Source organism: Dermacentor albipictus, chromosome 1 (genome assembly GCF_038994185.2).
Source record: "Dermacentor albipictus isolate Rhodes 1998 colony chromosome 1, USDA_Dalb.pri_finalv2, whole genome shotgun sequence".
Classification (NCBI taxonomy): Eukaryota; Metazoa; Arthropoda; class Arachnida; order Ixodida; family Ixodidae; genus Dermacentor; species Dermacentor albipictus.
In genome coordinates this window covers 156,124,375-156,147,874 of record NC_091821.1, presented here as the reverse complement: position 1 = coordinate 156,147,874, position 23,500 = coordinate 156,124,375, and the positions used below count along the sequence as shown (strand labels likewise).

The window sequence follows — 23,500 nt, the reverse complement described above, 5'->3', positions numbered from 1 at the left end:
TACTTCAGTCCTTGGTGAATTTCCACCAATTCGTTACATTTTCGGCCTTCCCATACAATTTGTACTCGGTTGTCTCTATACATTTCCCTCAGCAGCTCCACGAAATTGCCATCTGCACCTTCCTGCTTGAGAATATCCAATAACAATTCCCCGTCTATGTTGTCATAGGCACCTTTAATATCTATAAATGCTATCAATAAAGGTCTATTCTGAGCTACTGAAATCTCTATGCATTGAGTTAGTACAACCATATCCTCCAAGTGTCTGCCTGGCCTGAACCCATTCTGCAGTTCCCCCAGTACGTCATTTTTCTCCACCCACTTCGACAGTTCCAATTTTATGGCTTGCATTGCCATAATTCCTGCTCCAGTGGTGGTGCGCTCTGGATGAAAAATACATATCTTGAAGGCTATGCTTTTGCTGGTTGCATGTGGGGGAAGTGATTGCGGGAGCCACAAACACGTCACAGACGTAGCATTTTGGATTCGAGGGAATAAATATTTCGTTAGATAGACTTGGGTTTGATGGTCGCATTTATTTAATAAAATTGAGTTTGCAAATGTTAAAATCCACGGTATTCAATCTGGGGAAAAATTTGTTCGTAACCTCTAGAAATTTCTAACATCGTGTTTAATAAAATCAGGATTGCCCACTTAATGTTTACACATCAAGCTGAAATGTTGAAGGGCCTCTCTAAATATTTGTTATAGATATGATGATGAGTTTCAGTTCTTGTAGGTGGTTTCTTTGAAACTTCTGCATTTAGTCCCTGTATTGAATATCATCTGAATGTATTATGGTCATTTGATAGCTAGATGGTTGTGTTCATGTTGCCCTACATGTGCAATTGTGGGTTTGTATGTTGTTTTTCCATACATCATATTTGTTGCAACATTGTATGTGAGCATATATTACACAGGCAAAAGGCAATAAATCACAATTCAATGGATTTAGAGGGACCTAAAAAACATGATGCATACATTTAGCAACAGATAAATAAATAAGACATATTTGCCCCTAAAAGATGAGGCACTGACTGACAACTAACCAAGAGAAATTACCAGTCTGGTTGAAACTCTGTTTGGTCACACGTCTTTTAGGTGTTCTTATTGTGAAATGAAGACACAGGAGCAAACAGTTTTCTTGAACTTCACGTGTCAACTCAACTTTAATAACCATTTTTCCATAAAATTCATTCACCACGACATGTGCTCGTTCTCAATCTGAGCACCGACAGCGCCAAGCACCCAGGAGGTGTACCGCAGCTAGCGTGGAGCAGAAGCTCGCATTTCACACACACCCGCGGAAAACAGCAGCTCCCCCATCATCTTTTTCGGACTAGTTTTCTGGAAGACGTCGATGAAAGCAAGAGAACAGAAACAAACACACACACACGCACCTTCTCAAAACACATAAATCTAGATGTGTGTAATATGTATATAGATATGTATAATATGTACGCACAATGTTTTATACAGAACATTCGCGCATGCAATTGCACCTTTCAGAACTGCAGCCAGTTGTGATGGCATTCACCAAGAATCACTCAAACCGGGTTAGGGATACACTTTGCGTTCGGTCATCTTTCCTGCGAACAACACATCCATCATCGCCATCATAGTCATCATCACACGTTTGACTAGTTCAGATGTTCACTTGCAAACACCTGTGACAGGTCGGGAAAACACATCTAGAGGCCTTAATAATTTAGTAGAAATACAGACAAGCTGGTGCTACATACACGACAAGCTTGGTAGTACAGTCAAGAGGCAGAACACACGTCACACCGCCCAGCACTATCCTCCCCTATACGCACTCGGTACATGCTCTACAGGCATTCCCTACTTCTCTTCAGAGAGAGTGCAGTCAAAAAGCAAACACTTCACCGGTACTCCCGATCGTGGTCTTATCAGCATTGCTACAGAAGAAAGGGCTGCATCCCACAGGAACAGCTGCACATGCAGTGGTAACACAGAGCAACTAACCTGCACAGCACACCGCATCAAGCCAATTGGCAGATTCTGCTGCGTGGCACACACAGCGGGAGCTAGCAAGGGCAAAGGTGCCCGTTTTCAGCAATACCCACTACAGTTCACTTTTCCTGCCAGCACTGAATGATACTTACAATCTCAGTAGAGATTGAAGCAGTGTGGTCACGAAGCCTCGGTCAAAGAACATGCATTCCAAAGGAGGACCATCTATAATGATGAGGCCATGCTATTTACTATGCCAGTTTGTTGCCAGGAGCTCCTCCACACTGCTTCGTATGATATGCAGAGCTGCATGTGTGCACACATTGTGCCAAGTCAAGTGAACCATAGCATGAAGCACTTTAATCATCGCCATTACACACTGTTGGAACTTGCACTGGAATCCTTCCTTGCAAACTGCTTCTGAGCCTGTATCACGTCAACACTATTTAGACAAAGATTGTTAACACCCAAATAGCAATATATTTATGCATGGAACAACCATTCAATCCTCAGAAGCTATGGTCATGCAAAAAGGGGTGCACCTGTCAGGTGCTGTATCAGTACTAAAAGAATATTCATTTTCCCATGATCGAGAAACTAGAGCATGAATTTGTGGGTATTGGTTTCATAGTGAGTGATCAAAATAAAAAGAAGGAAGAAAGAAAAGTCAATCTGCAGCTTAGTTATCGTTTAGGCTCACAGGCAGTACAGGCTAACGTTGGCATATTACTAGCACAGGCAAGCTTTCAAGGGTGACCTTAATATATATTTTGTACCAGCTTCATAGTCATTCCACCTCGCTCGTGACTTTCACAGTGCAATGAAGTTTGCTATCTTGATATGACATTCGTCATTGATCCATTCTTTGGTACTCTTGGAGCCTCATGCACAACAAAAAACATCCATGCTCACAAAGTTCTGCAAGCCAGTATGCCCACGACGAGCAACGTTCCATTTGCCCGGAACATTTCCATCAATGGTCGATCACTGATGTAGTATATATATGTTGCCGGGACAAGCATATGTATGCTGCAAGATCGGTACTAAAAGGAAGCATCGCAACCTAGAACTTGCACAGAGCATGCAGTGCATGGCAACACCATTTGCCATTAGAAGCACAGTCAACTTTCAGAATTCCAGCCTGTCCTTTCTCATCTTATGCACACCTAACAAGCCCACTGTTGCAAGTCAGCAAGACCCAACAATAGTTGGGTAACCTAACTGGTGACTACCAAGTAAGCTGCTATGTTTGCTTTGCCCATTATTGCAATGGCCTATATGTATATATGGTGGCCACTGGCCACAACTGAGGTGAAGTGGAATAGATAATGTGCAACACATCTTGTTGGTGGTCTGTGCTTTTTCATGCAGCTGGATCTAGGACATGCACGAAGTTTGGACATCCTGGACATACTGCAGAGCCCATTTTGTAAACACTCTGCCACGGAGTGAGGAAGCTGACGTATCATGTCATATCATGCATGCTCATCGAGCACAGTTGATCACTTTGTGACAGCATTCCACACCAGACATAGGGACCAACTTCGTTACGTGTGAGGCTCTTTGTACAGAACAGATTGGATAACAGGTCCATGCAGCCAGCGTACAATGCTTGACAAGGGTGACAGCAATTTTAATCCTGATAAGGACTTTTTTTATAGTAGTAGTTTCAACAATGCTAACAGCATGTTCGCTTTGCGAAAGCTGCCTTTTTAAAATTACTTTTGCTGCTGATAGAATTAAGTTATAATTCAATGAGCAGCCAGTTTTCATGAAATGCATCCAATTACATGCATTGAAATGTAGGGTTACTTCTTTCTGCTTCTTTTCCCCCCTTCCTCTCTGAACATAATAACACATCATGTAATAAGTAGGTATGATGAAATGCATAGAAAATATCTATGTGCAAGAGCAGCAGTCAATACACAAGTCTAAATTAGTAGTTGCATAACTGACTATAAGCAAAAATTTGCACATAAATAAATTTAGTTTGATTAAACTGAATCTAATCACAGTAACTCAACTGACCACTTGCAAGCACTGCGCATCATGCCTAAAGAATGCATCAGCCAAGCGGAGAAAGTTACTTCATATGCATGAAAATTCAGTAGGTACACATTTCCACTAATTCACATTTTCAATGGGCAAAGGCGAGGCAGAAAAGATGTTGAATGTAAATGCAATGGCACTGCGCAATAAAAGGTGTGGGATGGCAATCAAAGATTATGTCACACTAGTATGTTAGAACTATCTTTTCTGCACTGTTCACAACAACATGAAGGGTGCACTGTTGCACAATATCCTTGTGTCATGTGTTACCTGACAAAGAACTTGAGTGCATCATACTGAATCTACTGTGTTGCGTATTCAGGGGAACTAATAAGCAGCATTACAATGTAACAACAGATGCATGTACCCTATTGCAAACATTTACATTGCAGTAAGGGTGACACAGAAGCCAAGTGAAGACTTTTCTATGGATTACACTTTCACAGTTCATGCTGCCAAATAAAATACAAGAGAATAGAGAAAAGATGTGGTACTGCCACCACAATGACAGTGAAGTATAGATATGCAAGCAGTCCCTCAACTGTCATTCTGACCATACATGTACTTCTTACAAATGTTTCACCATTATGGTGAATCTGCATGCTTTACTTTATGTATCAGCATTTCAAAACCTCCTCCCATGGCAAAGTAAATGATCAAGAAACATAGGCAGTACATTACATTCCAATAGCAAATAAAATTTTCTTCCTCGAGCTTGAGCACCTTCTGTAACCAGTCCTCCTTTATTTTCAGTCATTAATAAGTTAATAAGCGTATTTTCTTTGCTAGTGTTTGTCCTACTATCATAGGTAACACTTGTTGCATGCCACCACCGTATATTGTATACAAGTGTGACATAACTTTTCATTGCTGAATAATAAGAATGCATGAAATGCACCAGAAAAGAAGTTGTGATAGGTGACCTCTAAAGGTTATGCAATGCACATAAAATCAGGAATTCAGCTCCAAGTACAATGCCATTCTTAATTAGCAACACAAACAAAACAACTTAGAAAGCTATGCTGCCACTTTCAAATAAATGCTTCCTGGTGCAATATATATAGTTTTTTTTGGGGGGGGGGGGGGAGGGGGTTCTGCCTCCTCTGCTTAAGAATGTCAGTGCAAATAATGTTTGCCTAGATATATTGAAGAATAAGTGTTGATGTAGATAGGCTGGGCAACTGCTGCACCTAAGGGGTTCTCTTAACCCACTAGATCAGTTCAAATGCACAACTTATATGGACTTGACTGGAATGAAGCACACCTTCTGGCTTCATCAACAAATGACCACACAAACTGCATAAACAGTATATAGCCAACAAAATTAAGGCCAGGCATTCTCTCTCCTTTTTTTTAGCTGGATGTCACAAATTTGCCCATGATTTTGCCTGTCTTTGCTTTTTCCACTATAAAAACTGCACAGTGACCAAGAAAGATGCTTACATACATGCATTTTCAGTAAAGGTAACAAAGAGTCACAGCGTGCGCACATTAGTGCTGCTTACCAGTACTCGCACTTAAAATGCACAGAACAGTGGAATACTTCAATTAACAGTGGACAGCTTACAATAGTTCTTGCTATGCATACACAAAAAAGGTTACATGTAAATGTGCTAACACACACTGATATACAAGTATGTATACTATGTACATAAGATATGCCACATTACATCGTCAGTGCACTCATGTTGACACTGCCTCGTTCAGGTGTTGACCTGGAACAAGCGCTTTCTTTCTCCAGCTAACTCAATGTTACCTTCATACAACAATAGGGCTGGAACTGGCAGATGAATTCATTCAGCCCTTGGTGCCCTTGTTCGTAAGTCACGTGAAAAACAGTCTTCTCTTTTCAACCAATATTTTGTTACTTGTGTCGCCATTATGAGAAGGTATGAACAATGTTTCTCACGTTCAGACTGGGCCCAGGTGCATGCACTGCATGTGTGTTAAAACAGTAAAGCAAAGAACCTTACTCATATGTGACAGCCAATAATTAACCCTTTGCGGTCATGTATCAGGACCCTCCCAACATGCAAAAATATCTGTTATCGTCACATGTCTTAAAGCACTCAATGCACGCACACTAACATGTGCTGGTTTTATTCTTTATTTTTGTTGTGGCACCTTTAGGGAACTTTTTCAGCTATTGTATTGCACTTCGCAGCACATGCGTACAAGGGCAACTTTTTTTAGCAGCCCACTGGAAGAAATTCATGCATGCTTTTCATGACATGAAGCACCAAGATGATGGCAATGTTTTCTCCGCATACATAAAGAACTCACGTGAGTTTAGTGAATCCATAAGGGCTGAGAAAGGATATGTTCCACTTCTAGATGACCAGCAAACATGCTCAAATGAGAGCACTGAAGAAGAAAGCAACAATGAAACCTACAGAAAATTATTCTTGTGGTGATCACCCGCAATGTCATGCTGGCTGGAGACTGTGCACTGTACAGGAGCTTCAGAAATAAAAGTTTTGGAAAATAAATCACTCACTACATGTTTGTTCACATGAGTGCTCTTTCGGTACAGCACCCAAAATGTGCGAAATAGTTCCTAACCAGAACAACTGCGAAGTGGGTAAATGCTTATGACCGCAAAGGGTTACTAAATGGCAAGGACAAAAATTTCTGCTGGGTGAAGCATAATAGTCAGACGTGCTTTACTTCAACGGCAATCATGTATAAATGTCTCTGACACCAGTGTTCACAGTTGACAGTGAGCTTGCAAGTAATCTGCAATACTGTCATTAAGATGGACACATATACACAAGAAGCTTCAAACTGTCGGTGGGGCAGCTGGGAGTGCACTGTAGTAGTAATATTTACCTAGCATAGCAGTTTAAATTCTGCTATTTCAGGTAGAAGGTAGTGAGAGAGCATCCCAGCAAACACTTTGGTAGCCTCTCAAATGGCTTGACAAGTTGCTGATGATGATCATGTGTCCATAAATGCCAGTGTGCAAAGACAAATGCTTTATGAAGGACATTCAGTCGTGCTATTATGAGATGTGCCATGGTCATTGCTCTGGCTTTTACTATGTTTACACCTTATGTGAACACTGGTGCCATAAATCTTGCCCCATGCTAAATGCTAGTTCAGTACAACCCCTGCACTTAGGTTTTCTTTTGCAAACATAATCCAACACAAGCCATGAAAAAGCATTTCAGTCAATGCCGAGTTCCACTTACTAGAGTAAGCCAATGCACACCTTTTCATAAATGATGACACCATTCCACCTACTGAGCTGTTTAGCTGAACAGAAGGCTTCGTGTTCATTTACACACACAGCAAAGCACCAACACCTGTCCTTGGTGTTTTCTTCAACACAGAGAAGTTCCCATCATTCACCACGAGGACAGGGCAGAAAAAAAAGGCTAGTCTTTTAAGCAGTCCCTGGTGTTGACTCTTCTAATTCTGTTGCTGCACCCGAGCTGTCTGCACTGTCCGGAGCTTGGGCAGTACAATAGTACTTCTTGTGTGCAACAAATGTTGACAGATAGTTGAAAGATATGTCACATGCCTTACAGTATTTAGTTCCTCCATGGACTTTGCTCTTTGGTGTTGCCACAGGTGGCACTGGTTTCATTGCAGCAGCAGCATCAGTATCAGCTGAGTTAGTTGCAATAACGTCCACCAAAGTAGTCTCAGCAGCAGCCGGAGAGCTACACATTGTGACGTCCGACTGTAGTTTGGTCACACTTTCTGTGGCAACATCTTCTGCATCCGAAACTTCTTCCACCTTGACCTCTGGCACAGGAGAATGATGCCCCTCATTTGTTGAGGAACGAGGCTTCTCACTTGTGAAGGAATGAACTGCTGAGGTGGCAACTACATCACGATGTACCAGCTTGACATGGCGCACTACATTCCCCTTGTAAGAGGAGGAGTAGCCACACAGATTGCACCAGTGAAGAAGCTCTGTTGGAGCGGGATGATGTTCCTCGCATGCTCTTGAAGTTGAGCTCGACTCCTCTGTCACAGTAGTAGCAGTAGGAGGGCTACCAGAGCGGGCAGAGGCTTCTTCTGTTGTTTCACTCGTATGTGGAAGGGCAGGAGTCACTGCTGCAGGCACTCCGGCACTGCCATTCCAAGGACAAAGTGTGTTCCCATCTGCACCAACACAAAGAATGAGAGCCTCTTCTTGCATTTGTGTTCCTTTTTCCAGGTGCATACGAACATGAGTGCGCATTCCGCGAAGTGTATGGCCTTTGTAACCACATTCTGCACATCGAAATGCCCTCACTCCTGTGTGGGTCACAAGGTGACGCTGTGCAGCAATTTGCGTTGGACAGAAGACATCACAATAGGGACACTTGCGCAGAGCAGCAGAGCAAAGGTGCTGCTTCAGGGCTTCTTCTGTTGGATAAGACAGTCTACATCGTGCGCACGAAAGCTCCGTAGGCCTTTTGACAGCTGCAACACCCACTTGGCCTTTCAGCACGTCTCTCTTTGGACAGTAGTAGGTCTGGTGAGCTTGAAGGTTGCTAAGTGAAGTGAACTTTATACCACATGCAAGGCAGTAAAACTGGTAGAGTGGTTGAGGTGGTGACTGAACTCCAGCACTCCTTTGGCCAAAGACATCAGGAATAGCGGGCACTGGTGAAGCACTTGCATTGGCTGATGGTGACCGAGACGCAAGCTCTGATGAAGATCCTTCATCCCCAGATGGTGAAGATAGTCGCCCCAATTTCTGCTGCCTTGAAGCACAGTAGTGGCGCTTGTGAGCTAAATAATTTTCATGTTTGTAGAACACAATGTTGCATTCACGGCAGCGAGAGGTTCCTTGCTTTACAACTACCTGTTCCCCAAGTGTCAGTAGTGGATCCATAGCACTGACTACAATAGTAGATGGGTTTGAAGCCTCCTCTAGCGGAGCAGGAGCTGGTGAGGAAGGGTTCCTTGGTGACTGCCTAGCCTTAGCCTCCTTCCGAAGGCTTAGGTCCAGTGGTGTCTCTGTCACATGTTCCTGCTTGATGCACGGTGAATTAGCTTTGCTGCTGCTGGAAGGCGCACTTGCAGCAGTTCCTTCAGTGCTTGGGTCCTTTGCTTGTGTGCCATTTTCCTTCGTTTCACATGGCTCAGCAGGAGTGGATGCAGCAGGGGTTACCGAGCCACCAGATGTCACCAAGGCTGCAGGTGCTACAGTGACAGTTTGGGGGCAAACAATTGCTGGAGCCACAGATGGAGCCACATCTTGCCGCAGAACTCCGCCAGTTGTAGGAACGAGGCCATTTCCAGGCACGTAAGAACATGGAACAAGGATTAATGGGTTAGTAGATATTGCTGCAAATAATGGCTGGTTAAGCAGAACCTGCTCAGGTGCAGCTGGTGCTATGGACACCGTTGGCACTGGGGGTGGGGCAGGGGCAATGCTCACAGGGGCTTTCTGTACATGCCGCGTGCCACAATAGAACTGCTTGTGTACAGTAAATGTTTTGTATGAAGAAAACTGGATGTCACAGTTGGCACAGTATCGAGCACTTGGCGGAATTGAGATGTCTTCTGTAGCTGCTGTTGATGGCACGTCAGCAGTGTTGGTTGGGGACGAAGGCGAACCATGTAGCCGCATGTGGCGTGTGAGGCTCCCCTTCCGGTCATAAGCATAAGAGCAGTACTTGCACTGGTAAGTACGACTGCTCTTTGGAGATTTGCTGGTTGTTGAAGAAGCATCTGAGCTGGGGGGTGATAATCCATCTTCCCGGCGAGGACGCTTGGCTGGGACACCACATGTTTCTGTTCCGCCTTCACCATTCTCTCGTGGCGATGAACCTGTGATGATAATGCAAAGCACCAAATTAGCTGGCAACCGATGCTATCCCTCAACTTTCAGAATGGAGGGAAGCCCTCTGCACACACATGTAAGCTCTGTTCAATATCTAGTCAAGTTACAATAGTACTACATGCCATGCAGGAACATCCACCTTCAGGCAGGATTTCTTGAGGGCAATACCTGAGTTTCTTACATTGTGAGAGCCTTTTACAAGAATCCTTAAGATCAAAGCAGCTTCAATGTGAACTATGATATAAATCAACTTTCAATCTTGCGTATATTACATTTATGTGTTTAGTGCAATGCTCTAAACGGTTTAGTCATATCATCACATGAACCGAGTACACCGAGAAGCAGTCTTACAGGTAAGCAGCACACTATTTTTTAGCAACACATGCACACACATGCACTCACTAAGTGACTCTAATTGTGACTCTAATGGCTGCAGCGTCTGCCTTGGCAGCACTAGGAGACAGTGCATGCGCCAAAGAGACGATCTCTCCCTTTCTCTCTTGGCAAGAACATCGATTTTTTGGACTGCACTCAACAGTGTTTCAAGTAAAAATGGCAGCTCGGTATTTACCTGATTATAATGCACACCATTTTTTCCCCAAGATTGGGCCTGAAGATTGCCTGCCCACCACAATCAGATGCAAAACAAAAACCATGTTCACAGCGTTGACAGTAGCCACTTGTCAGAACCAGCATATCGCCACTATCATGCCGCCAGAACAAGTTTTCCCATGCGTTGGTGATCATAGACGATTATGTGTCACAACTTATTTTGTATTATGTACACAACTTATTTTATGTGCTAGGCTACCGGTAACGGGGCCACATCACATGTTTTCAGCATGTCGGAGCTACCATTCTATTCGTGATGGTTGCAAAGTTGTCGTGGATCACAAACAGGACGCCATGTTATAGTTACATAGTTATGACAACATACTTATAAAGATCTTGGAGTGACGATGGCAGGCATAAGTGTAAATAAAATTTATATTCTGTGAAAGTAAACTCAGCAAGTTTTATCTCTTTTCTGTTAACTAGAATGGGAGGCATGCTAATCTTTGTTATAAAAATAACGTGTTAGATTTCAATGCACATTGTTTTCTATTTTTCAATTATAAAAATTGGAAGCAGGTTTGATTCATGGCACGTTAGAATCAAGTAAATACTGCCACATTAGCAATGGTGCATTTGGGCATTTTTTCTGTTTGCTCTTTTAATTCGACTCATCAATCAATCAATTACACTGGCCTCTTAAACTCTTAAAGGTGGAATAATAGAAGTCAACTACAAACAATATTTATTTCACAATACTGCAGGTCATTGTGACCTAAGTATTGTAGCCCATGCTACATTTTTATACCTAAACCTTGAAGAAAGCACTTGACAATTACCATATGAATTTGAATGGCATTTCTTGGCATGTCTGTCACTATGTAAATATTATGCCAGGTCTTTCTCCTGGTTCTAATTTGCTGTTTACATAGGGTTACATTACGGAAACAGCAGAGTGTCACCATTTGGCTTTTAACACCAACCTGACAACCAATGCATGACACTACGGTCAGTCCATATATACAGCAGACTTCCGCTTTTTCGACTCCGGTTAATTCGATTTTTCCGTTAATTCGGTACCGAGCGAAGGTCCCAGCCAGCTTTAATGCATTTCTATGAGTACAAACTTCCGATCTCGAAATTGGCCTTCGCCGAATAATTCAAACTTGACTTCTCAGCTTCGCCGTAATACATCCCTGTTATGCGGTGAAGATACCAAGAATAGGAAGTGGCGATTTGAGCCCTCGTTTCACCCGCCATGCGCGTCTCGTATATGAGACCGTTAACAGTGGCTAGCGTTCCTTAACTATACGCACGCGTACGCGCTGTGCCTAGAAGCATAGAAAAATATTTTGTATTTTCGCAACGCTAACGAAAAAGAAGGCAGTAAGAAGAAAAAGCCCAGAAAGTCGAGGGGACACTTAAAGCCATCAAAAGAGCGGGGGTCTAGGTAAAACTCTCAAGTACTGCCTGTAAATTTATTAGGAGTCTCGGTGTTCGTACTGTGCCCGGATACGGCGCATGTGCATGTGTAAATTAAAGAACACGTACTATGTCCTGCAACAGAGACACCTTTTCCCGCTTGGTATGCTTAGACGCATAACGCGGATGTATTGCGGCGAAACGAACTTTAAGAAGGCATGGTATTGTAACCCCCGGCCCCTCCCTATAAAAAAAACAAAGTCGAATTTGCAATATTGGCACAGAAAAATTGACTGCACTACGAGAAACAAACCTGCGAAAGCGCGACCTCGAGAGCCCACTCAAAGCGGTTCAAATATCGCGCCGAACTGTGCCGCACGCCCTGGCGTCTAAAAATGGCGGCCGAAGGTCGGTTTGTTTATCATTGTCGTTCACGGTTTTCTTCGTTATAAAGTGGTTTTTTTTACTTGTGTGTGTGTGGTGAGTAAATGATTTGTACTAAAACATCATATATTAATTAAAAGAAAATGACACATCTACCCAATCGTACCAATTGCCATAAAGGAATCCCATACGGGTTCTTCGAGAGAAAACCACCGCAGTTGATGAAAAATTTGTCCTGCTCTGAGGCTCCAACCAGGGACCACCGCCTTTCTGGGGCAGCCACTCTACCGTCTGAGCTAACCAGGTGGATAGCAGATGGCAGGGTGAAGTCGAATTGGTTAACAATTCGAAGCAAGAGTTTGACGTAATAGCCCTTTGTAAAAAAGAACTATTACGTCAAACTCTTGCATATGCTTACGTGGTCGTGGTTGCCTCTGTTTCCAGTTTCAAACGTATTACTCCCCCAGAAGATGGCGCGATCGTCCCGTAAATGGAGCAGAAAGAGGACTTTCAAAGGTAATCGGTCTTCTGAGCAAATGTATTCATGGAGGAACACAGAACACCAATGAGTCGCTCAACCAACTCATCTGGTGCCGCTGCCCTAAGAAAACTTTGTCAGTGCTTACACATTTAAGACGGCAACTAACAATGCTGTAGCCTACTACAATGACGGTAATTCTGCACGAGAAGCTGTTCTGGAGGCCCTTGGTCCATTCCAAGCCTCTTTTGAAATATTGCCCTCGACAGGATGGACAAAGAGCCTGTTGACAGGGCAGAATTCTATGAGTCTGCCGAGAGCAAGGAAGAATGACGGATAAAAAAGAACACTAGGAAGGATTTTGTAGACACCTACAAGAAACTCAGCAGTGAAATGTATTCTCCTGGGGCATTCTGAGCATCCACAAGCAGTACTCGAATATAAAACTTCATTTTTCTCAAATTGCATTTTTAAAATTAATTTTTCAAATTCAATGTACTTTTTCTCAGAAAGTATTATTCCCATCCCAGTGAAACTTTGTACACATGTACTACAACCACTCATAAATATTCTGAACTAAATAAATCTCTGATAATATGAATGAGAACACTGGAAAAATTTACAATGCAAGAAACCCCCCTTGTGGCTTTGTGCAAGCAGAGATTTTTTTTGGGGGGGTGCAGACCCCAAAGTGGATATGATATCTCTTTAGTTCAGATAAAATCTATCGGTATTTAGAATGACATTGTGTAATATCACCACATTCCTCTGCGTGGTTGCAGAGAAAAGGTACATCAAATGACTAGACACACCTGAAATTTTGGAAGTGGGCCACAGGAAAGGCACACCATTTAGACACAAACAAAGTGTCTCGTGTTGTACCCAAGAGCATCGTTTGTAAGCGCATGAAATTTGATGCGAATATCTGCGGCCATTTATAATATATTACGTTAAAACTAACATGTACCATTTATCCTACCATACCTCCTTAAAGGCAAATACTACCCAGTGAATCAACGGCGTGTTCCGGATTTTTTTTCTGCTTATTGTTTAATTCAACCCGCCCGATAATTCGAGCAGTTTCGTCGGTCCCGTCATTATCGAATTATGAAAGTCGACTGTACATGAAAATGGTTGTGCAGATAGATTCAGAGTTTCATGACGATGTTAACTGTCCAAAATTGAGAAATTGTTCACAAAGCAGCCCAACATAGTGTAACCCATGAACCTACAATAAGATTACCAACAGCTGGCACTGAATGCCGACGTTCTTTGCTGAAAAATAAACTCAACAAAGTATGCCTATTGCCTATGTAGCATGACCACTTAGCTTCTATCTAACCCAACGCAAGAGCTAATACTATACTAGTTTAGCAGCTTAACGCATTCCTAATTTAGTCCAGTCCACTAACTAAAAACCAATTCACAGATAAAAAATACTTTCCTATAAAACAGGTTCATTACAACTGCATCTGCTCAGGAAACAAATTATCAGCGATTCAACAAGTTGCGAGGTCAATGTTTTACAATGGAAGATAAGTGATACAGTGCTCTTTTTACCAATAATGGATCACTGAGGTCTGCTAGCTGGCACGAACCCAATTATTGCACTCCTGTAAGCTGCCATGCCATTCACATGCTCACAAGTGTGCTGCATATGTGGTAGCACCGTACAATAGATTTTTTTGCAGTCAAAGTTTCATACTGAAAATCTGCTCCATTCCACACTTGGCTTATCACTTGTCTGTAGGCTGCTCTTGCAAGCTGGGCACAGAAGAAACTTTGTGTGGGAGCAAAGGATGCACAAGGTGAATGACCCTGAAATTTGAAGCAACCCTAATAACTGCAGCCAGCATTTTCCTGCACATCAATCATGCCGTTAAGCCAACCTTGGAAGCTTGCAGGGCTTCCTCTGTTGCCCTAGCGTACGCATTGAGTAGTTGTGTTGTCGCTAGGCTGCAGTTAGTTCCAGTCATCCTAGCTGAACTGGTTCAATAACCAAGTCATTATAAGTACGCAATTCTCCACAGGTTTCTTGCAAAATGTTCGATAATAAAAAACTGTTTGCACCAAGAGTTCAGTCTAAGAACGGAAATTATAAGCAGGCTTAACTGTACCATGTGTGTTATGATTCATGGTAACAAGATACGTTATCTCCCCTGTGAGAGTTCAAAATATGGCAATTTCAAACAATGTGACTTGTACAGCACACATAATTAAGCACCAGACAAATATTGCTAAACCATGCAAACAACGAAGTGGAGCAACATATATACTCTTGTATGCTACCTGTGTTGGTCATTCTCTAAGAAGAGAAAGGATTGTACGCTGTGCACTACAATCTTTCCCCTACAAAACTGTACAGGTTTGGTGCAATACTGTAAACATGGAACCAAGCAGCACCTAAAAGAAATGAGTACTATAATACTGGTACTCACGCTGGTTGGGCGAGACAGGGGGCTGGCAATCCTCGGTAACTTCAGTCTGTGATCGAGCTGGTATAAAGGCAGCTTTCTCACCTCGCCGAGAACAGTAGAACATTTGGTGGGCTTTCAGTGTTTTGCCACTGCTGAATTGGATGCCGCACATACCACACTCGAATGCTGCAAATATTCAGTAGCCATCCTCAACAAACTGGCAATACAAAACAGATTTCAAGACTGACTAAGCATTTGCCAAGTCTTAATATTAATAAGCTTTTCTATTTTATTTATTCATTATATCCTAAAGGTTGAACGACATTACAGATGAGAATGGTTGTACAAAAAATTTCTGGTATTACGGTATTATTCTGGGAGATAAAACTGCCACTAAAATCAATAGCAGTTGTTCAAACAAACAAAACTATAACCGTATACAAGCATAATAGATAATATAATACCACAAGCTCAGAATGATACATTTTTTAATTATGTATAAACAGTTCGTATAAGTGCCAAACACATACTAAAGTGACTCTATGACTCCCTTAACTAAATTACTGTGAACAACAATTATGTGCCCTCTCAGCAGACCTACGTAACTTTTCAGAATTGTCAGTCAAAGTCCACAAAAGCTGTCACACTTTCTTGCCAAAGAGGGCCATGCAGCCATGATTCGCTGCAGCCTTTGGACACTACTTTCCTGTGACACGCACTGCTTGCATGAGCTATCCTCCACCATAAAGCAATTTTCGGCAGCCACATTGGCATGAATAAGTTTTCAACTATACCAGGATAAAGTTTCAGCTCAAAACATTTGCTGTGCTGCTTACAGAAACACAAAATTTTCACTCTTTTACAAAGAATTCAAGTGGTCCCCCTTGGTTTTTTTAAACTTCTGTCTCCCTTAATTGGTCTACACACCTGAAAGCTTTACCACAGATATCTTGGAATGTGCTCATATCCTTGCTAAGTTTTGTCCCAGTGCAACATTTATGTTTTCATTGAACTATAGCTTTCATATTTCTGTATATATAATCTCTGTAGCTCACTCTAATTAATGTTAATTTGATACTTTCTTGCGAATCTCTGCAATTTCCCCACAATTTTGCAACTTCTAGAGTATTCTGCACAATGCCCACTCTGTTCTTTTAGTTTCCCTGATACAAGTTTAAAGCCAAACTTTCTTTGCAAAACTGTATGGGTTGTAATACTGCAGTGGCTAGACTGAGAAGAGAGGCTGTAAGAAGGGCAAGGTGGAGAGGAGGGCATGTGTAAGGCAAAGAGCCATTTATTGTATTGGGTCAGTGATGACGTCATTCCCACGGATGTGTCTCAGTGGCATCTTACACTGGCGCTCTGGGTTGATGCATTGTGTAACACTACAGAGATGGCTCCAAATGGGGTGGTCCATCAATCTGTGAATCGTGAAGCAGCACAAGAAGCTGCTTTAGCCAAAAGACAAGGAACTCGACAGTTTCTCATTTTTCAGCAGCAATTTATTTTGGGCCATTTTAATTAAATAGGTTAAGCCTGCCCCAATGTGGGACTGCCACATACATGCTGTTATGCTTTCAATGTGAAGGTGCCTTTTACTACATACGTCAACATGTATGTGTCATCGTTCTAAAGTGCTCATGACCTATCAGGTATTCCACGTACGTTATGTATGCTAGCAAGTGCAACTTGGTGCACTCTTAATGTGGCACCAGGACGGGCATATTAACCGAAGTTCGAATTAAAGGAAGCAAACTGAAAGGAGGTCTCATGTGCAGCGCTGCATTAGGCGGCACATGTGCATGATTAACGCACGAGTGAAGAGTTCCGGAAGTGTGGCTTCATGGCAGCGCAACGAGTACTGCTGTTAAGCCACACTTCTAAGAGAGAGAGAGAGAGAGTGAACTTTAATAAGCACCAGCAGTTTTGTCGGCTGGGCCTAGGCCTCCCACGATGGGACGTCGAGGTCTTGCCTCTTCGCCGCTTCGTAGGCCTGCTGGGTCGCCCAGAGTTGGTCGTCGAGGTGGGAGCTGCGCAGGGCGGCGTGTCATCTCGACGAGAGGGTCACGGGATTAAGGTCTTGGTATTGGTGTTTGCACTCCCATAGCATGTGGGGGAGTGTTGCCGATTCAGTTTTACAGACCTTGCACGTCTGGCTCGGGTAGATGTCGGGGTATATAGTGTGATAGCGTGTGAGGGAGGGGTATGTATTCGTCTGTAACAGGCGAAGGGTGGTTGCCTGTGCCCTGTTTAACTTGCAGTGAGGGGTGGGGAAGATTCTTCTTGCGAGGTAAAATGACTTTACAAGGTCGTTGTATCTTGTAAGGCGGTCGCGTCCTGCGGGTGCACCTGCACCGTCTCCGGCACGGTTGACTAGTCCTCGTGCTACGGAGTGTGTAACCTCGTTGAGGTTGGTGAGGTGCGGGTGGACAACGCCGGCGTGTGCTGGGATCCAGACGAGGGTGATCTGATTTTCAGACGAATGCGGGGCTTGTCGTAAGATGCGGAGTGATTGATGAGAAATGCGACCTTTGATGTAGTTGTTTTTTTCTGGTGCGAAGTTTCACCTCAAGGCTGAATTCGCATTTAACCCGCACCTTGACTTTACTATCAAATTTTTAAAATTTTTGCTACGAGTTATAAGCCAAAATACGGCACTTGCAATGGGAGACAGAAGCAGCAATCAGTGCTCGGCTGCACTGTGGGGTCAGAAGCACCACTGCTTGAGTTGGTGCATTGCTGAGAGCACAGTCAGTGCTGCAGTATGTTCAAATTAACCGTTGCAAATGCTTACACAGTGAAGTTACTGGGTGCTTTCACACACTGAAATATGCACAATTTTGACAGTACCACCAGTGTCAGTTCAACTAAACCACGAGTTCGAATTAAGCAGGCTCAAATTAATGAGATTCCACTGTTCCATGGTTTCGAATTCACTTCCTGATGTGGAGTCAATGTACCACTTAAAGTGCACTACAGGCTACTGTACTGCAAGGAGCACAGGCCAAGTTTCACATGAAGCCATTGATCAGTGTGCTATTTGTAAGGACTAGTGCCGTGACTTGTTTATTCTTGGATTTTCTAAGCCTCACAGATACAAATACAGCACAAGTATACTTTCTACAGAAACAGAATGAACCCCATGTTTGAATGCTTACACTGCATTTCGGTATGGTCTACAAAAATACAAAGGTATCATTCAACCACATGGTCATTACTGAATCATAACTCACAGCCGTTCATACCAATGTAGACAGAGTTGCCAGCCATTCCCTCTGTTTCTGTGTTTTATAAGTTCGAGCTCTTGACCCTCACAGAATGGTACAATGTAGTCTACAACATGCATCCAAAACTGAAGTTCAGGTTAATGTCTCTTTGGGACATTAGACGTTTTATGCCATTCCCAGTGCCTGTGTGGCAATGCAGAGATATAACAAGCTGAACTTACTTTGCTGAACAACAATAGCAGGCCGCTGCAAGAGCATGGAGGGGCTTGTGCCAGCCAGAGGGCTGTAACCATTTATGTGTTCAGGGTGCAAATCAGCTTTCTTGGAAGCTACTGCAGCAAGCTGGTCATTCTTTGTGGCTCTAGAGTCCCCATCTGGATCATCAGAGGGCAGGTCATCAGATGACTGGCCACTTGGAATTGCAGCAGGACTGCAGGCTTCCATCTTTACTTGAATTCGCGTCATTTCACTAGGCTGTTGTGCCACTTCACTGTAAAATTCACTGTAAAAAAATGAAGAAAGAAAAGAATGCCCACTCCTGGGAAACCTTCAATAACCTCTCACTCACACACACACGCACATGCACTTATGCACGTATACACACATAGTATGCAGGCATGCCACCTAACACACATAAGTATGCAGGCAGCCACCGAACCATAAAACTGCAGAGGGTAGGATCTTGCAAGATGGTACCCTTTGCAGCAAGGCAGTCTAAGAAGCATCCAAAGATGCCACTCTACACTAAGCACCACTTGAATTTCTATTAACACTGTAGTATTTGCGGAAACAGAAACATACATCAATGATCAAAATTCACTACTTAAATAGTGCATTTCGACTATTGTTTCTGTGTTCCTGCAAATACTGCACCGTTATTAGCAAAGCATTATTTCAGTATTTTTAGGCTTTTTTAATTATAGTAATGTGCACTGATAGAAAAGGAGGAGCCATCACCTGCTTATGACAGTCTTCTATATTTATTGTCATTTCAACTTTTTATTAAATTAAAATGGCAAAATGGCAATATAAATAGAGGGGTTCAACAAAAATTTTAACATTTTTTTTAGAGTTAGAAAAACACGAAAATGTAATATCAATCAAGCTTAATCTTTGGCTCACTAGTGACTTCCCACACACAAAGAAACAAGACAAGGGCATCACTCAAGTAATTAAATTCTTTCTGTACATTTAGAATACTTTGGTGGGTGCACTATATTTATGGCTGACCTCATTGTCTGTCTGTTCATATGGTTATAACCAAAAAAACAAAATCAAGCCTTCGAATCGCCTTACTCATCTCGCTCATATTTATCAAGAGTATGTTGACTGTAATACAGGAAACTGCACTAAAAATTTATGATGACAGAGTGATAGAACAAGAATGACACATGGACAGAGGGAAGAAACACACACAACCTCCTCTGTACTTCTGTCATTTTTGCGCTAGTACTCTCGTCATGTACCAACAACGCCACAATTATCTCGTAAACATTTATACGCTATGCTGCCTTTGTGATTAGTTTAGACAACTACTAAACATGTTGGCTGAAATGAAAAGCAATTACCTTGGTGACTCAGCCTTTTCAGCATGATCACTGTTTTCTGCACCATCAGGTGCTTTCTGCTCATCATCAGCTACTACTGGTACATCTGGACCATTACAGACAGTAGGAACAGGTGAGCTGGAAACTGTTGTTAGCGGGCTTCTCACACCATTCTTCAACTCTTCTGCGGCAGACGAAGCTGACTCTAGATTATCAGTGTCATCGACAACAACGTCAATGTCATCACCCAGGGCATCAGCCGGACTCTCAGCACTCGGTAATATCTGCTTGTTTCGTGGAGATGCAGTGAAATGAGCCCGGAGCTCTGTGTCTGCTGCAATGTCACGTGTCAGGTTGCACCACACCTCATCACCTGCACGAAAGGAAAAATCCAAACATTCGTAGGTCAAAATGCTGCAAAGAAATGACAAGTGCTCCACAAGCAAGGAAGCGTGAATGTAGTATGCAGTGGCTTTCTAGCCCTGCGCTTTCTACTAACGTGAAACCTAATGTTAAACTTATCAAATGGAAAGAACATTTGCTGTCTTTTAGCTAAATTTGAAAGGTAACACAGTAGTCACTGAAGTCTGCAAAAAAAAAAAATGATAAGGAGCATAGACTGCTTCTGGCCATAGATGCACTGTACTCCTCAGGTGAGGAGAATGTCTAATTTTTTCCAGACAGCCTAGTCTGCAACCAAGAGAGCATGCAGACATGGAGAAAGGAGATTTATTCTAACATGCGGCCATGTACACGCTTTAGAAGCTTTAAATAGAGGCTGCCTGTTCTTCTGCATACTATATTACCTTAGCGTCTTCCAGACACATTACATACATTCTTTGGTCTAAGGCAACACTGACATTGGGAATGGAATGACATCCTAGGTGAGCACGAGGCTTTTCATTAGGGGGCGAAACTATCTGCAGTGCTGCACTTTCTTTTTTGCGCACTATCCAACCTGGGACATTTTGCATACATTCAATGAGAAATTAAAAGCCAGCATGGAACATAATATTTATTCAATACAGTACCTGCTTATCATACTTCTACACCGCAATATGCTGTAATGTAATGTCCACAGCTCATTTTAAATGCCCTGCAACCAGACACTGAGATACAAACTGCTACAAAGAAACAATATTAATGGCTTTCTGTTCATGTATCCACGAAATTTTGAGTGTTGCAAAGTCATAAATGTGTAGCTTTCTTTCTTTTCGAAATTCTCCTAACAGCACAAACAAAGACATCTAAAAAGTTTCATCTTCCTAAAAAATAAAAACAACCCCCACAAGAAAAAAAGGCAAACGCAACCATCAAAGAACCTCATGGGTCATGGAACTAACAACCGTGCGCACGCCTATGAATGAGACCACTGCTGTGGGTAAGTGGTTCAAGAGTCTGGCTGCAAAAAAGAGCATCCAAGCATATCAAATTTTAATCTTACCAATGCCAAAGTGCCATATTTACATGTATTAAAGCACTTCTACTTTTTTTTCACAGCCATGATTAGAAAAGTAGGGGAGGTTGTTCAGGGTCAAAGCAAATGAGAATTATAACAAATCCAAAAAAGAAGCCTAGATTTTTTATAGTGATTCAGAATGTGTTTAAATGTTGTGCTGGACGCAGGCAAACTATGGTTGACTTGGCAAATTACTCTTTGTTACCATCACATTCCTTCCTGTCACATTTGACACCCGATAACAAATTGTTCTCAGTTCAAATGAGTCTACTTGTGATTCCGTGCATCTTACAACTCTTCACACTGACATCAGCTTAAACAATAAGTATATTCCCCGCCCAATAGTGTGAAATGAATGCTTTCTGAATAGTATTTTTCCTAGAGTCATTGCACAATGAAACATGCTGCCAGATGCTGTGGTTACCTCACCACCACCTCACCACCACCACCATAGATAGCTTTCTCAATTACACCAGCACATCAATATTCTCTGAACCTCCACCATGACTATTTGCCTGTCGCTTTTATGAGTAAGTTATGTCGTTTTTCCTGGCATAATCGATACTGAGCATTTGTTTCACTATTGAATTAATATTGAGTGCACTTCAGTAACCATTTGCTTCTACCCGTGTAATAGCCCAACATAGAGCTGAAAAGATAAATAAATGAAATGATTCCCAACAACCTAAATTCAAGAACAATGTGTGAGCTTATACTTGTGCGCAAAATTATTTTCAGGCTCTTTTATAGTTTGTGAGCAGGAGCTGCTCGGCTGCTTTGATTAGGAATGGTGCTCAGATTTTTTTTTTTAATTGCTTTCTGCAATACACTTCCACGTGACTATGGCCAGTTAAGTAAAATTCTGAGTTCACAGATTTCATTAAAATGCCTACAGAAGCCTCAGAGGCCAACATCAGAGGCGTGCAACTCTGAGGTATGCAACTGAAAGGATTCCTAGATGAAACTCTAATGGTCCCTAATAATCTTTATTCATATTGTTATCACAGCCCAATGAAGGAACTTGAAATTTTGTGCACGGATGCCTATCCAGCATGATACCAACATGCTTACATTCGACTGACTAAATTTCATGTACATAAAACAAAGCTAGTGTTCGACTTAATGATAACAGATTCTGCTAGGAACAACAACCAAGTGTCTAAACATCTAATGAACATGCAAAGTTACAGCAAGAAATGTGAACTTAGCTTTTGATAATGCGCGCAGCCATGGCTCTGGCATATTAAAACATTGTGGGGTTTAACGTGCCAAAACTGTGCAGTGGGTTATGAGGGACACCATAGTGGAGCGCTCTAGACTGAGTTCGTTAACGTGCAACTAAACCTAAGAACACCAGCGTTCTTGTATTTTGCCTCCATTGAAATGTGACCGTGGTGGCCAGGAATTGAACCTGCAACGCCGTGCTCATCAACAGACGGGCATAGCCACTAAGCCACCGCGATGCGTCTACGGCACGCTCCAAACACAAAAATTAGCCTATGAAGAAGTTTGCCTTTCTGAGGTGTCCTGGATGAAAAACTGGACATTGAGCCTCAGTTTTCGCCATAAGTATGCAGTGTGGGCAAGCCCATTACTAAAATATCTGCAGTGGCACTCTTGAATCAATGAAAGGGGAAAAAAAAAATTGACTTCCACCTTAAACTAATAAGAAGCATGACAGAGAAGAACAGAGCAACGACAGTATATCCAGTTACATATTCTGGAGTGGTTACAAGTAACAGTGTGAACCTATTTCATCACAAGTGTTGTTCATTTTGCCATACCCTGCTCATAGCTTTCCTGGTTTGATGGCACTGCACCTTAATATCACTTAAAGGCAGCTGAACAGAATCTCAAACACAAGTGTCCAGTACCAGCATTCGCTTGCAGTGGAGTGCTTGTGTGCCAGACGACATTAAATTACCGATACTAATTAATGCAAATAGGCTAACATTTAATAGAAGGTAAAATTTTAGTGCTTCAAAATTTAGTGCTCAAACTAATCCACCTGCTACTTCCGGTGCGTAGTCTGTTTAAGAACAAAACAAATAACGAACAAGATGCCAAAAATGACTGACCTTCAAGAGAAAGGCTTGCATTAGCACTTTCTTTCTCCTGGACAAGCCGCAGTGTTTTCAGCCAGCTACCAGCTGCCTCCTTCAGTTTCAGGTAGGTGGCACTGCCCTCTTTGCTCTGTATCTGCATGC

General features: G+C 42.4%; 1 protein-coding gene across 7 annotated transcripts in view; it reads right to left on the bottom strand.

Annotated features, from left to right (window-relative positions):
* Nucleotides 1-1,138: 1,138 nt before the first annotated feature.
* The window catches only part of ush (Zinc finger protein ush), a 484,642-nt gene continuing 462,280 nt past the window's right edge, over nt 1,139-23,500 (bottom strand). For all 7 annotated transcript variants that reach the window (XM_065449974.2, XM_065449979.2, XM_065449980.2 and 4 more), the window contains exons 3-7: nt 23,372-23,492; nt 19,856-20,207; nt 18,509-18,789; nt 15,082-15,246; nt 1,139-9,794 (exon numbers count right to left, since the gene is read on the bottom strand). In XM_065449974.2, coding sequence (XP_065306046.1) covers nt 7,408-9,794; nt 15,082-15,246; nt 18,509-18,789; nt 19,856-20,207; nt 23,372-23,492 — 3,306 coding nt within the window. In that variant the 3' untranslated portion in view covers nt 1,139-7,407. The remainder of the gene's footprint in view (nt 9,795-15,081; nt 15,247-18,508; nt 18,790-19,855; nt 20,208-23,371; nt 23,493-23,500) is intronic.